Source organism: Macaca thibetana, chromosome 19 (assembly GCF_024542745.1).
Source record: "Macaca thibetana thibetana isolate TM-01 chromosome 19, ASM2454274v1, whole genome shotgun sequence".
Lineage (NCBI taxonomy): Eukaryota > Metazoa > Chordata > Mammalia > Primates > Cercopithecidae > Macaca > Macaca thibetana.
In genome coordinates, this window is record NC_065596.1 from 39,721,651 (window position 1) to 39,738,185 (window position 16,535).

At 46.5% G+C, this 16,535-nt stretch overlaps 1 protein-coding gene across 1 annotated transcript in view; it reads left to right on the plus strand.

Moving 5' to 3' along the window:
* MAG (myelin associated glycoprotein) overlaps positions 1 to 1,271 on the plus strand; it is a 37,537-nt gene extending 36,266 nt beyond the window's left edge. Inside the window, exon 12 of the mRNA XM_050768747.1 lies at positions 758 to 1,271. Coding sequence (XP_050624704.1) covers positions 758 to 922 — 165 coding nt within the window. The 3' untranslated portion in view covers positions 923 to 1,271. The remainder of the gene's footprint in view (positions 1 to 757) is intronic.
* The last annotated feature ends 15,264 nt before the right edge of the window (positions 1,272 to 16,535 follow it).

The window sequence follows — 16,535 nt, forward strand, 5'->3', positions numbered from 1 at the left end:
TGGCCTTGTCTAGTCTCTCCTGTTGCAGCTCCCTTCTGTCTGTGGCCCCCGTCCTGTGTGTCCAAATTCCTGTGACTGGGGGGTGGGAAGCATGAGGGGAACCCACGTGTCACTTGCAGGACCTCCCAGATGGAGGGGGAACCCATGCCGGATCTAAACATGGGGGATACGTACCAAACCAGGTATTTCCAGGAATTTGGAAAGATGGGGTCCTGACTAGGTGGCTTCCCAGCACTTTGAGAAGCTGAGGCGGTTGGATCACTTGAGGTCAGGAGTTCGAGACCAGCCAGGCCAACATGGTGAAACCCCATCTCTACTAAAAATACAAAAAATTAGCCAGGCGTGTTGGCGGGCGCCTGTAATCCCAGCTACTCGGGAGGCTGAGGCAGGAGAATCGCTTGAACCCCAGAGGTGGAGGTTGCAGTGAGCCGAGATCGAGCCATTGCAATCCAGCCTGGGTCTCAAAAAAAAAAAAAAAAAAAAAAAAGAAGAAGAAGAAAAAGAAGAAGAAAGCTTCCTGGATAGACTGAATTTGTAGGCAGATTTCAAGCTCAGCAATGATTAACACTGGCAGAAGCTCCAGAGTGGGACCTGGTGAGCGCTGGGCCTGCTGGGCCTGCGGTCCTTGAGAAAGGAGGTTGACACAGGGATTTACTTGGTACGGAACTCAGGAGCTCTGAGGGTGCAAATACTCTGGCCTCTGCATGGGGAAAAGGCAGGGAGCAGGACCCTGCTAATGGGTGATTTCCCCTCCTAGAGCGAGAGGCGCCTGGGATCTGAGAGGAGGCTGCTGGGCCTTCGGGGAGAACCCCCAGAGCTGGACCTGAGCTATTCTCACTCGGACCTGGGGAAACGGCCCACCAAGGACAGCTACACACTGACGGAGGAGCTAGCTGAGTATGCTGAAATCCGGGTCAAGTGAAGGAGCTGGGGGCAGCCCATGTGGCTGACCCCCCTCAGGACCCTCGCTGGCCCCCACTGGCTGCGGGCTCCCTTCCTCCCAAAAGTAGCGGGGGCTGGGGCAGGAGGGGAATGAGGCAGGTGACAGTGAGGTCCTGGGGACCTGACCTCCCCCTCCTTCCCAGCTGCCCCTCCCTGCCAACACCCCCACGCCCTCATTACGGCTCCTCTCCAACCACCTTTACCCTCATCTGTCCGGAGAGGAGCTCTGTCTGTCCGTGTTATTTATTGCTACTTCCTGCCTGGTCTCCTGCCCCGACACCTGGCCCCAGGGCCTGTACAAAAGGGACATGAAATAAATGCCCCGAAGCTAAAGCCAGTCTAGATCCTGATGCTTTCTGACCCGTCTTTGGGCAGTCTGCCATCCCACCGTCTACAGAACGATGACAGAATTTCTCCTTGCCCTCGGCTGAGCCTGGTGTGCAGGCAAGGGCCCAGGGATTTTAGCCTTGAACCCAGGGTCAGTGGCCATTAAGTTGCTCCCACTCTGAGCTGGTAGCTGCGGGCTGGGTCTGGTTTGACTTCTGGGTGATTTCACATAAAAATCCTCATGCTGGTTTCTGTTGCAGTCAGATCAGTTGACAGCACCAGGCTTGCACTTGCACGTGGCCATGGCTTGCTGAAAGGGAGGGTCCTGTGCATTGGCCACAGTCCTCACCACTCCCTATTGTCCCACACCTGGCCGGCTTCTTACACTGAGATTACCTCCTGGTCCCTGCAGCTTGGAGTGTGAGCCGCAGATGTAGGTCTCACGAGCCCATGTTGGTTTCACCCCCATCTCTCATATTCATGCTGCAATTTGCAGTGTCAGCAAATTTTACACATCCCTACATTCAGTTCAAGAAACATTAATTAAGCACCAGCTGTATACCAAGCACTTTCCAGAGGCTCAGGCTATCCTGAGAAGGGTCTCCGAGGACAACTCTGTGACAATGAGAACGCTGAGACTTAGGGAAGTTAGGTGATTTTCCCGGGGTCCCGGAGCTCAGAAATGGTGTGGCCAGGCCCTGGGGTCAATTCTTCTGATTCAAATGCACTCTTTTCTTTTCCTTCCTTCCTTCCTTCCTTCCTTCCTTCCTTCCTTCCTTCCTTCCTTCCTTCCTTCCTTCCTTCCTTTCTCTCTTTTCCTTTCTTTCTTTCCTTCCTTCCTTCCTTCCTTTCTCTTTCTCTTTTCTTTTCTTTTCTCTTTTCTTTTCTTTCCTTCTTTCTTTCTTTCTTTTTTTCTTTCTCTTTCTCTCTTTCGTTCTTTCTCCTTTCTTTCTTTTTTTTTTTTTGATGGAGTCTCGCTCTATCGCCCAAGCTGGAGTGCAGTAGTGCGATCTCGGCTCACTGCAACCTCTGCCTCCTGGGTTCAAGCGATTCTCCTGCCTCAGCCTCCCGAGTAGCTGAGATCACAGGCACCTGCCACCACGCCCAGCTAATTTTTGTATCAATTGCACTTTTTCTATAATACCTGTCAGGAAGTAAAAAAGGGCCAGAGTGTCTCGTGTAAATGGGATTAGTAACTAACAGTTGTTGAACGCTTTCTATGATTCTACCCAGTTTGCGTTAATTAATCTCCATTAACCTCATTTACCTTCCCTAACAACTAGACAATGGTTCTCAAAGTGTGGTCCCTAGGCAGCAGCATCAGCAGCACAAGGGAGCTTGCTAAAAAGGCGAATTTTCAGCCCCCACCCCAGACTTCAGGAATCAAAAACCCTGGGGTGGGGCCCAGGAATCTGTGTTTTGAGAAGTCCTTGGTGGATTCTGATGCACGTGCATGTTTGAGAACAAGCGGCTGAAGCCTGGAGAAGTTATATCAGTTCCGCGGTCCCCAGCTGTTAGCAGTGGAGCCCAGATTTGAGCCCCAACCACTGGCTGCAGAGGCCACACTCCGACGCTGTGCTACACGGCTGTGTTGGTGAGAACCAAAGGCTGCTCACAGAGCTCGGGTGCTGGAGGAGCAGTAAGGTTAAGCCGTGGGCTGCAGCAGTGAGGGCAGGGTTTCCTATACGGCAGCTCTGCCTGGTTTTTGTTTTGTTTTGTTTTTTGTTTTTTTTTGAGATGGAGTCTCACTCTGTCATCCAGTCTAGAGTTCAGTGGCACAATCTTGGCTCACTGCACCCTCTGCCTCCCAGATTCAAGCGATTCTTCTGCCTCAGCCTCCTGAGTAGCTGGGACTACAGGCGCCCACCACACTCAGATAATTTTTGTATTTTTAGTAGAGACGAGGTTTCACCATGTTGTCCAGGCTGGTCTTGAACCCCTGACCTCAAGTGATCCACCCAACTCGGCCTCCCAAAGTGCTGGGATGACAGGCATGAGCCACCATGCCCCGCCTCTCCCTGCATTTTGAAGAAGGCAGAGGACGCAGCACAGAGACCAAAAGAAAGGCCTAGAGGCAGGAATGAACAAACCAGGTCGGGAGGGGAGGTGACATGGGGCTGCTTGGCTGGGACGGGAAGTCCACATGCAGGAGGAAAGCAGACATGGGTGGGGGCCGGGCCGTGGGCAGTGGGAAGGGAGGCACTCTGTGGGGCCTGTCCAAGCTGGCAGAGTGCATGCCCTTTCCGCACGGGGCTCACAGTCTTGCAGGGAGAAGGACATGAAAGAATCTCATGCACATATCAAACCACAACTGTGACACCTGCTCCCAAGGGGTAGCTCAGAGTTTTTACAGCAGAGGTCCCCAGTGCTGTACTGCACACACTGATACTGGTCTGTGGCCTGTTAGTGACTGGGCTGCACAGCAGGAGGTGAGCAGCCAGCGAGCAAGCATGACCGCCTGAGCTCCGCCTCCTGTCAGATCAGCAGCGGCTTTAGATTCTCGTAGCAGCACGATCCCTATCGTGAACGGTGCATGCGAGGGATCTAGGTTGCGTACTCACAGATCATGCCTGATGAACTGTCACTGTCTCCCATCAGCCCCGGATGGGACCGTCTAGTTGCAGGGAAACAAGCTCAGGGCTCCCACTGATTCTACGTGATGGTGAGTTGTAGACTTACTTCATTGTGTATCACAATGTAATAATAATAGAAATCAAGTGCACAATACATGTAATGTGCTTGAATCATCCCCAGCTCCCTCCCCACTCTCAGGTCCATGGAAAAATTGTCTTCCATGAAACCGATCCCTGGTGCCAAAAAGGTTGGGGACCGCTGTTTTACAGCATAGAATCTAAGTGTGACTTGAGGTCTGAGGGGCCAGGGGAGGCTTCCCTATGGAAGGAAACTCACATATGTGTGAAGGCCCCAAGTGGGAACATGTTTAGCAAAACTGCAAAATTCGAGGAGCTGAAGCAAGGCCGGAGAGGCATGAGATGGGGCTGGGGATACACAGGGCCCTCTCGGCAGCCGGGAGGGAAGCCCCTTCCAGATCCGCTGCATACATGCTCACCAGCCCTGCCCTGACACACCTGTCCCCCGACGACAGATCCTGGCTCCAGCAGGTCTGGCCTGGGAGGACTTCGCCCACAGGAGCAGAACATTGTCAATAACCAGGGATCGGGGAGTAACCCCGCTCTGCCCAAAGTGCAGCTTGAGGGCCCCGGGAGCCACTGTGACGCTACTGTGTATGCTTCATTTAGTATGCGCCAGAACAACAGGAAACCAGAATGCCAAACCGGCTTCACATGAGGCTAAGTCAAAATAAATAAATAAATAAATAAATAAGAAAAAAAATCAATCAACTGAATTGATTTTTAAAATGTATTCAATAAACATGTTGCAGGTGACTCATAGACAGGACAAAAGTCCTGAAGGTTGTAGGCAAACCTGTAAAGTTTGGGAAACAATGAAGGAATTTGACACAAAGACCACCCTTAGGAGGGACTGGCACTCAACCATGGTGAATGTGTAGGACCGAGCCGGGTGCGGTGGCTCATGCCTGTAATCCCAGCACGTTGGGAGGCTGAGGCTGGTGGATGGCTTCAGCCCAGGAGTTTGAGACCAGTCTCAGCAACATATCAAGACCCTGTCTCTACAAAAAATACAAAAATTAGGCAGGTACGGTGGCGTGCGCCTGTAGTCCTACCTACGCGGGAGGCTAAAGTGGGAGGATCATTTGAGCCCAGGAGATGGAGTTTGCAGTGAGCTGAGACTGAAACATTGCACTCCAGCCTGGGCAACAGAGTCAGACCCTGTCTCAAAAAACAAACAAACAAACAAACAAGTAGGACCTGAGTTCGAGTTCACTCTCTCAGACTTCCCCACCCAGCTCCTGGATCCCACCAGAACACCAGAATTCAACACATGCTCACTGAGCACCTCTGTGTGCCAGGCCTATGCTGGGCCTCAGGGTCACAGCAGTGTCCCCCAAAAATCACTCTCTGGCCTCCCAGAGCTGACGTTCTGCAGAAGAGACAGACAATGATCCGAAAGACAAGCAAACACATGACCTCTGACAGTGAAGGAACCACAGAGGGGTGCAATGTCAGGCTGTGCTGGGTCAGGCTGCCATTTCAGAAAGAGAAGTCATTTGACTTGAGACCGGAAGGAAGTGAGGGAGGGAGATCTGTGGGTTCCTGGGGAATGTGGGTCCAGGGAAGGCCAAAATCAAGTGCAAAGACTCCTGGCGAGAATGCACTTGTTACGTTCATGGAACAAGAAGGAAAGAAGCATGCTTGAGTGGAGTGATGGAGGTGGACTGGTTGCCCAAGGAAGTTTGATCACACAGGGTCTTGTAGACCACAGGCAGGACTGGTGCTTGTTTATTTGTTTGTTTTGAGACAGTCTCGCTCTGTTGCCCAGGCTGGAGTGCAGTGGCACAATCTCAGCTCACTTCAGCCTCTGCCTCCCGGGTTCAAGCGATTCTCCTGCCTCAGCCTCCTGAGTAGTTGGGATTACAAGCATGTACCACCACGCCAGTCTAATTTTTATATTTTTAGTAGAGACCGGGTTTCACCATGTTGGCCAGGCTGGTCTTGAACTCCTGATCTCAGGTGATCCACCCACCTCAGCCTCCCAAAGTGCTGGGAGTACAGACGTGAGCCACCCCATCCAGCAATGGAATTTAATTCTAGTTTTGTTTTGTTTTTGAGATGGAGTCTTGCTCTGTCGCTGAGGCTAGAGTGCAGTGGCGTGATCTCAGCTCACTGCCACTTCTGCCTCCCGGGTTCAAGTGATTCACCTGCCTCAGCCTCCCAAGTAGCTGGGATTACAGGCATGCACCACCACGCCTGGCTAAGTTTTGTATTTTAATAGACACAGGGTTTCATCATGTTGGCCAGACTGGTCTCGAACTTCTGACCTCAAGTTATCTGCCTGCCTCCGCCTGCCAAAGTGCTGGGATTACAAGTGTGAACCATCGCGCCCAGCTGGAACTTGGGCTTTCAAAGAGCACGTTGAGAAGCCGCTGGAGAAGTGAGCTCAGAGGGTGTGATGGAGGGCTTGAGGCTTCAGAGGCCTACTGGCAGCTGCGTGGACAGTGAACACAGGCTATCAGTGGAGGCAGGGACAGGGCTGGGAGGCCCTGGCCATTGTCCAAGAGAGAGGAAGTGGAGATGGAGAGAGGAGTGGGGTCAGGACCCATTTTGGAGGAGGAAGTGGCAGGACTCACTTGAAGAGTCAAAGGTGACTCCAGCTGCTTCCTTAAGAGGTCGAAGAAAGCGCGAGGGGCAGGTTCAGTGCAGAACGCAAGAGTGACCTACTCCGGCCGAGTTCACGCCCAGGGAGGCCCTCAGGGACAGGGAAGACAGATGGCACCCCCTCCCTCTGAAATGCCAAGCTGAGGAAGAATCAGAACACATGACATAGTGACTCAGAGAGATGGGGGCAGATGCTGAGATGAGGGCTGGCCAGGCAGGAAGGGAGGTGAGAAGGTCTCACGGCCTCACGTGCCAGGAGGGCTGGGCCACCATGTGCGGGAGGGAGGACACCCAGGCACCAGGCCATGGTCATGACACGGGTCTCTTTGTCCCTCCCGGTCTGCCAACCTCCTGAGTCACTCCTGACGGAGATGACCGATCCATCCCTGGCCCGCCTCCCACCCTGTCCCTGGGACGGTGCCTGGGGCAGGCAGCTCCATTATCCTCCTTGATGAAAGAGCTCCCAGCGGCACTGGCCACTCCAAAGCCTCCTCCCCAGGTGGGTGATCATGCAGGGCTGGGCTCTTGCGACTGGCCAGGGATGGAGATGCACTGCACTGCTGAGAAGTGCTTTCTAGGAGTTCAAGACCAGCCTAGGCAACATAGCAGACATTGTATGTAGGAAAAAAATGCTTAAAAATAAGCTGGGCACAGTGGCGCATGTCTGTAGTCCCAGCTACTCAGGAGGCTGAAGCAGGAGGACCATTTGAGCCCAGGAGTTTGAGTCTGCAGTGAGCTGTGATTGCACCACTGCACGCCAGCCTGGGCAACAGAGTAAGACTCGGTCGCTAAAAAAGAAAACAAAAGGTCGACTGTGGTGCTCATGCCTGTAATTCTACCACTTTGGGAGGCCGAGGTGGGCAGATCATCTAAGGTCAGGAGTTCGAGACCAGCCTGGCCAACATAGTGAAACCCTGTCTCTACTAAAAATACAAAAATTTGCCAGGCGTGGTGGTGCGCACCTGTAGTCCCAGCTACTCAGAAAGCTGAGGCAGGAGAATTGCTTGGATCCGGGAGCTGGAGGTTGCAGTGAGCTGAGATTGCACCATTGCACTGCAGCCTGGGCGACAGAGCAAGTCTTGGTCTCAAAAAAAAAAAAAAAAAAAAAAAAAAAAAAGGGAGGAGAAGTAGCCAAGCCTCTTTCTTTCCCCACTCTTCTCGCTCTCAACTCCAGGCTGCTCCTTCAACAGGAGGTGACAACCTCACCTCGCGAATTTTAAAAAATTTTTCTTTTAATTTTGAAATAATTATCAGAGGAAGTTGCAAAGATAGAACAGAGAAGTCTGGTGGCAGCTGAGCCAAAGACCCCTTCCCACCCTAGAGCGTGATCTGCCCGGGGAGCGGGAAGGAAATGACAGTTTCGTCTCAAAGGGTCTCTCTGTGAAGCTCAGGCTGGGGCTGAGTAGCCAGAGGTGCGTGAATTGATGTCTGCAGGGAGTGATGGGTCAGCAGGGTACCTGACAATGTCTGGAATAATGACGGCTCACTTTCACAGAGAGCCCGTTCCATAGCAGCCACCGTGCAAAGTGCTGTAAGGACTGGGGACCTGTCGCAGCACAGCCCTGAAGTCGTAACAGCAATCTTATTATCACCCTGGGAGGGGAAACCGACAGATGTCACAGCAAACACATGGCAGACCTGGGACTGGAACCTACGTCTGTTTACCACATGCTTGTCATGGGATGTTCGGGTTGCCGAGCGTGTCCTGTGTGTGCTGTCGCCAGCCCTGTGAGGAAGGCACTATCATTGTTCCCATCTTACCGTCCTGGGCAGAGGTGGGGGGGTGAGGGGGACACAGCCAGGCAGGGAGTGGCCACCCAGGGCTCTCAGGGACTCTGTTCATTGCCTGCTTTCAATGCTTCCCTGGTAAGGGGGTGACAGTCAAGTCACCAAAAAAGGAGACCAACGACCTGTTTGGAGGAACGGCGGGGAGGAAGAGTGAAAGCGCCGAGGCTGCATTCTCAGGAGTTGTGCTCCTCCTCCCTTGCCCTCTCCACGCAGCCCTTGGCCTCCGGAAATCAAGACACGTCCACAGACCCATTGTCCAATCCCCTCCTGTAGCAAGACTATGAGCCACACCTGGCGCCGTGGCCAGCAGAAACCTCAGCTACTCCTTCTAGGTGAGGAGCAGGAATTCAAGTCCCAAAGGGTCCCCTGCCTGAGACCTTTGGGACCTGGTGACCTGGCCACCTGGCCTGGAGTCCCCCATTAAGATTGCTGGAATTAAGAAAATAAAAATTTATGTCCAGGTGCGGTGACTGGCACCTGTAATCTCAGCATCTTGGAAGGCCGAGGAAGTGGATTGCTTGAGGCCAAGCGATGGAGACCAGAATGGGCAATGTAGAGAGACCCCGACTCAACAAACAATAAAACATAAATTAACAGGGTATGGTGGCTGATGCCTGTAGTTCTAGTTACTCAGGTGGCTGAGGATTGCTTGAGCCCACCTCAAGTTCAAGGCTGCAATGAGCTATGATCGCACCACTGCACTCCTTCCTGGGTGACAGAGGGAGACTCTGTCTTAAATTTCTTTTTTTAAAAAAAGTAAGTATAGATTCACAGAAGTTGCAAAGATAGAACAGAGAAGTCTGGTGTGTGCTTCACCCAGCATCCCCTGATGGTTACTTCGACTAAATCATTCAGGACAGTATCAAAACCAGGAATTTGACATTTGTATAATATGTGTGTACAGTTCTGTCATTTTATCACATCTGGATGTATATAATGACAACTGCAGTCCAGATACAGAATTATTCTGTTACTACAAAGACCTCCCTTGTGCTACGCCCTTCATAGTCAAACACTTTCCCCCACCATCCCTAACTCCTGGCAACTTTTCATCTTCTCCACCTCTATCATTCTGTCATTTTGAGAATGTTACGCTTGGGCGTGGTGGCTCACATCTGTAATCCCAGCACTTTGGGAGGCTAAGGCAGGTGGATCACTTGAGGTCAGGAATTTGAGACCAGCCTGGCCAACATGGTGAAACCCCATCTCTACTAAAATACAAAAATTAGCCAGGCATGGTGTCAGGCAGCTACTGGGGAGGCTGAGGCAGAAGAATCACTTAAACCCAAGAGGCAGAGGTTGCGGTGAGCTGAGATCGAGCCACTGCACTCCAACCTGGGGGACAAGGGTGAAACTCCATCTCAAAAAACAAACAAACAAAAAGAATGTTGTAACACATGTGATCCTTAGAGACGCTTTTTTCACTCTGTACTGCTGTTCAGAATCGTCCAAGTTGTTACCTGTATCCTCTTCATATCTCACTCATTTTTATTGCTGCATAGTACTCCATGGCATGGATGTAGCGTAATCTGTTAAGCCACTCACCTAGTGAAGGACGCATTGGTTGTTTCCAGTTTTTGGTTTTGTTTTGTTTTTTTTCTTGAGATGGAGTCTCGCTCTTGTTGCCCAGGCTGGGTGCAATGGCGCTATCTCGGCTCACTGCAACCTCCGCCTCCCAGGTTCAAGCAATTCTCCTGCCTCAACCTCCTGAGTAGCCTGTGTTAGAAATGCTTGTTTTTTGGGTGCTGTAAAGAAATAGCACTTGAATATAAATTTAATTTCTTTAGCAAGGCTATTTTTACTTTCTGCAGAAAGGGTATACTCGCTGGCGGTTTGGCTCCAAAAGTACACCGAACAAAGGAGACAGGGTCGTTTATAATTTGACACAGCTGCTTTATTGCTACGTCTGGTTTCTATTGGCTGGAACGGGACCTCACATTCTGTATTTGTCCTGATTGGCTAGCAACTTAGAACTTTTTAAAAGAGGCAAAGGCAGAGGAGAACAAAAAGAAGGAGGAAGTAACTTGTGGAATGCTGAGAAAGATAAAAACATTTCTACATAAGGAAGAGGAACAGGCTATGACTTAATGCTTTCTTGGACTAGTATAAGCACGCTAGGGGAAGTATTTAGGCTAAATTGTGGGAGTTAAGAACATAAAGTACATTGATTTTTTTATTACGGCTAGAAGATATTTAAGAATGTTAGCACAGATCTTTGAATAAATTTTGCTTCTAAGAGAAATTACTATTTATTCTTAATTAGATGGGGAGGAGAGTCTCTGAAGAGGAACTTCTACTTTACTTTTTACACTGGGATTACCGGCATGTACCACTACGCCCAGCTTATTTTGTATTTTTAGCACAGACAGGATTTCACCATGTTGGCCAGGCTGGTCTCGAACTCCTGACCTCAGGGGATCGCCCTCCTTGGCCTCGCAAAATGCTGGGATTACTCCTGACCTCAGGTGATCGCCCTCAGCCTCCCAAAGTGCTGGGATTACAGGTGTGAGCCACCGCGCCCAGCCTGTTTCCAGTTTTTGGCTATTACAAATAAAGCTGCTGTGAATAATTAATTGTGTGCAGGTTTTTGTGTGGACATACGTTTTCGTTTCTTGGGGATAAAATGCCCAGGAGTGCAATTCAATTGCTGGGTCATCTGGTAGGTATATTTTGTTTAGTTTTTCAGGAAACTGACAAACTGTTTTCCAGAGTAGCTGGACCATTTTGCATTCCCACCGGTCATGTGTGAACAATTCAAGTTCACAGCATCCTCACCAGTGTTTGGTGTTGTCATTATTGGTATTTTAATTTTAGCTGTTCTAAAGCGGTATCTTGTCATGGGTTTCAATTTGCATTTCACTAATGGCTGATGATGTGGGACATCTTTTCATGTGCTTGTTTGCCTTCTATATACCTTCTTCAGGGACATGTTATCATGTCTTTTGCCTATTTTCTAATTGGACTGGTTTTTATTTATTTGTTTATTTAGAGACAGAGTCTCCCTCTGTCGCCCAGGCTGGAGTGCAGTGGCGGGATCTCCGCTCACTGCAATCTCCGCCTCCCAGGCTCAGGTGACTCTCCTGCCTCAGCTTCCTGAGTAGCTGGGATTACAGGTGCACACCACCATGCCCTGCTAATTTTTGTATTTTTAGTAGAGATGGGGTTTTGCCATGTTGGCCAGGCTGGTCTCAAACTCCTGACCTCTGGTGATCTGCCTGCCTCAGCCTCCCAAAGTGCTGGGATTACAGGGGTGAGCCATCACGCCCAGCCTAATTTTTATTTTATATATATATACACACACAATATACATACACACACATATATGCACACACTGTATATAAAGCTGTTATATATTACATTTATTCTACATACATAACAGATTTGCTGAGATACAATTCACATACCATAAAACACACCCATATAAAATGTCCAATTGAATGGTTTTGAGTCTATTCACTGAGTTATGCAACCTTCACCGCAACCAGTTTTAGAACATTTCATCACCCCCAAAATAATCTCACATCCATTAGCAGTCACTCTTCATTTCCTCTCACATTCCCCACCCCACCCCAGCCCTACACAACCACTATATCTATTTCTGTCTCTACAGATTTGCCTTTTCTGAATATTTCACATGAATGGAATCATACAATATGTGACATTTTGTGATTGGCTTCTTTCACTTAATGTTTTCAAAGTTCATCCATGGCCAGGCACCGTGGCTCATGCCTGTAATCCCAGCACTTTGGGAGGCCAAGGCGGGTGGATCGCCTGAGGTCAGGAGTTCAGGACCAGCCTGGCCAACATGGTAAAACCCCGTCTCTACTAATAATACGAAAAATTAGCTGTTCGTGGTGGCGGATGCCTGTAATCCCAGTTACTCAGAAGATTGAGGCAGGAGAATCGCTTGAACCCAGGAGGCAGAGGTTGCAGTGAGCCGAGATGGCGCCACCGCACTCCAGCCTGGGCAACGAGAGTGAAACTCGGTCTCAGGGGAAAAAAAAAGTTCATCCATGTTGTAGGATCTATCAGTACTTCATTCCTTTTTATTATCAAATAATATTTTATTGTTTAGGCCTCCCATATTTTCTTTATTCATTCATCTCTTCATGGACATGTGGGTTGTTTCTACTTTTTGGCTTTCATGAGTAATGCTGCTGTAAACATTTGTGTTCAAGTTTCTGGGTGAACATGTTCTTATTTCTCTTGGTTATATACGTAGGAGTGGAGATGCAGGAGTGTATGGTTATTCTATGCTTAATCTTTGGAGGAACTGTTTTGAGACTTTTTCCCAGAGTGGCTGGACAATTTTATATTCACACTAGCAATATATAAATGATTTTGTTTCTGTACATCCTCTCCAGTATTTGATACTATCTTTTATTTTAGCTGTTCTTATAGATGTGTAGTAGTGATATCTCATCGTGGTCTTAACCTGTCTAAAGGCTAGTGATGTTGAATATCTTTTTAGATAATTAGTTTCTATCCATATATCCCCTTGGCTGAAATTTCTCTTTATGTCTTTTGCCAGTCTTCTAATTGATTATCTGATTTTTTTATGTGGCGTTTCTATGTTGAATTGAGAGTTCTTTATATATTTGTTCTAGATATGAGTCCTTTGTCAGATATGTGGTTTGCAAATATTTTCTCTGAGTCTGTAATTTGTCTTTTCATTCTCTTAACTAGGTCTTTTACAGAGCAAAAAAAATCACAATTTTGATGAAGTTGGATTGATATTTTTAGGGATCATGCCTTTGGTGTCATGTCTAAGAATGCTTCATCAAGCTTTAGGTCTCAGAGATTTTCTCCTATGTTATCTTCCAGAGGTTTTCTTTTTCAATTTATTTTATTTTACTTTTTAATTGAGACAGATTTTCACTCTGTTGCCCAGACTGGAGTGCAGTGGCATGATCTCAGCTCACTGCAACCTCCGCCTCCTGCGTTCAAGTGATCCTCCTGCCTCAGCCTCCCGAGTAGCTGGGACTACAGGCACGCACCACCACAACTGGCTAATTGTTTTTGCATTTTTAAATAGAGACAGGGTTTCGCCATGTTGGCCAGGCTGGTCTCAAACTCCTGGCTTCAGGTGATCCATCCATCTTGGCCTCCCAAAGTGCTGGGGTGACAGGTGTGAGCCATGGCGCCTGGCCCTTCTGGAGGTTTTATAGCTTAATATTTTACATGAAAATCTATGATCCACTCTGAATTAACTTTTATAGAAAGTATGAGGTTTAGGTTGAGGTTCATGTTTTTGTGTATGGATGTCCAATTACTCTACCATCATTTGTTGAAAAGACTGTCTTTCCTCCATTGAATTGGTTTTGCTCCTTTGTTAAAAACAAGTTGGCCATATTTGTGTGGGTCTATTTGTGGGCTCTCTAGTTTGTTCAGTGGATTGATGTGTCTATATCTTCACCAGGGCCACACAGTTTTGATTACTGTATATTACTTTATAATAAACCTTGATATCAAGTATAGTGGTTCTTCCCCCTTTATTCTTCTGTTTCAGAAATGGTTTCCATTCTAGCTCTTTTTATTACTATTTTTTGCTTCTCCCATAGGTAAGAAAACAATATTCTTACTGTTCTTTTTAAAAAAATTTTATTTAAAATTTAAAAAAAAATTTTAAGTTCTCTTTTTAAAAATTTTATTGTTTAAAAATTTTGTTTTGTAGAGATGGGGTCTCATTATACTGCCCTGGCTGGTCTCAAACTCCTGGCCTCAAGTGATCTGCCCACCTTGATTTCCCAAACTGCTGGGATTACAGGCATGAGCCACCATACCTGGCCTATTCTAGTTCCTTCTATGTAAACTTTAGAATAATCTTGCCTATATCTATAAAAAAATCTTGCTGGGATTATGGTAGTAATTGCATTAAATCTGTATGTGTATCAATTTTGGGAGAATTGATATCTTTACTATGTTTAGTCTCCCAATCCATGAATATGGTATGTCTCTCTATTTAGCTATTCTTTGACTTTTTTCAGCAGTGTTTTGTAGTTTTCAGTATATAAGTCATATGTGTTTTGTTGAATTTACATCTAAGTATTTTTTTAGCCATTGTAAATGGAATTGCATTTTAAATTTTGGTTTCCACATGTTGATTGTTAATATAAAGAAATGTGACTAATCTTTGTGTTAATCTTGTATTCTGTAAATGTGTGAAACTCACTATTTTTAGGTGGGTTTTTTTTTTTGTTTTTTTGTTTTTGGTTCTTTGGAATTTTCTACTTAGACCATCATGTCATCTGCAAATACAGATAGTTTTCTTTCCTCCTTTCAGATCTATGTCCTTCTTATTGCCTTTCTTTATCTTATTGCACTGTCTAGAACTTCCAGCATTATGTTGATAGGAGTGATGACAGTAAACATCCTTGTCTTGTTTATGATCTTAGGGGAGAAGTATTCAGGACTGCAGTGTTAGTTAAGTATGCTAGCTGTAGTTTTTATAGGTTAGTTGTAGGTTATCAAGTCAAGGAATTTCCCCTCTATTCCTAGTTTTCAAAGAGTTTTAAAATCATAAATGGGTGTTTCATTTTATCAAATGCTTTTTCCACAGCAATGGATATGATCATGTGATTTTTCTTCTTTATCCTGTTAATATGGAAGATTACACTGATTGATTTTCAATTGTTAGACCAGCCTTGCACCCCTGGAATGAATAAATCCCACTTGGTCATGCTGTATAATTATTTTTATATATTGTTGATTTTTTTTTTTCCTTTTCTGAGATAAGGCCTTGCTCTGTCACCCATGCTGGAGTGCCGTGGTGCAATCATGACTCACAGCAAACTCAAACTCCTAGGTGTAAGCAATCATTTTCCCTCCCAGCCTCCCAGGTAGCCAGGACTACAGGCACATGCCACCATGCCCAGCTAATTAAAAACATTTCTTTTTGTAGAGATAGGGCTTTCACTATTTTGCCCAGGCTGGTCTCAAACTCCTGGCCTCAAGTGATGCTCCCGCCTCAGCCTGCCAAAGTGCTGGGATTACAGGCGTGAGCTATCGTGCCTGGACTACTACTGAATTCTATTTGCTTATATTTTGTTAAGGATTTGGCATCTATATTCATGAGGAATACTGGCCTATAATTTTATTTTCTGTACTTTCCTTTTTTGGTTTAATGTTAATACTAATTTCATAGAAAGGGTTAGGAAGCATTCCCTCTAATATTTTCTAGAAGAGATTATATGGAATGGTGTAAATTCTTCTTTAAACATTGAGCAGAATTCTCCAGTGAAAACATATAGGTCTGAAGATTTATTTTTCTCATTTTAAATTACCTAATAGTTATAGTGCTGTTCAAATTATCTAACTCACATTGGGTGAGTTGTGGTAGTTTGTACTTTTTGAAGAATAGATCCATTTCATCTAAATTGTCAAATTTATGTGTGTAAAGTTGTTCATAGTATTCCCTTATTATCTTTTTGATACCTGCAGGGTCTGTAGTGCTATCCCCTATTTCATTCTTGATATTAGCAATCTGTTTTTATTTTATTTTTTGTCAGTCTTGCTAGAGGTTGCCAACTTTGTTGATCTGAAAAGATATTTTCTTTTCTCTATTATTTTTCTGTTTCCAGTTTCATTGCTTTCTCCCTTTTTCGTTATCATATCCTTCCTTATGCTTGCTTTGGGTTTAATGTGCTCTTATTTTTCTAGTTTCTTGAGATCAAATCTTACATTACAGATTTGACATTTCCTGTTTTTTTTTTTTTTTTTTTTTTTTTTTTGAGACAGAGTCTCGCACTGTCGCCCAGGCTGGAGTGCAGCGGTGCGATCTTGGCTCACTGCAAGCTCCACCTCCCGGATTCATGCCATTCTCCTGCCTCAGCCTCCCAAGTAGCTGAGACTACAGGCACCCGCAACCACGCCTGGTTAATTTTTTGTATTTTTAGTAAAGACAGGGTTTCACTGTGTTAGCCAGGATAGTCTCGATCTCCTGATCTTATGATGCACCTGCCTCGGCCTCCCAAAGTGATATAAATTTCCCTCTTGTGCTTTAGTTGGTTCCTAAAATTTGGTAAGTTCTATTTTCATTTTCATTCCATTCAGTGTATTTTTAAAGTTTTACTTGCGATTTCTTCTTTGACCCTTGGATTATTTAGAAGTGCTTTGTTTAGTTTCCAAGTGTTTGAAGATTTTTCTTTTAACTTTCTGTTATGGTATCTAATTTGAGTCCATTGTGGTAATAGAACATACTCTCCGTAATTTCAGTTATTT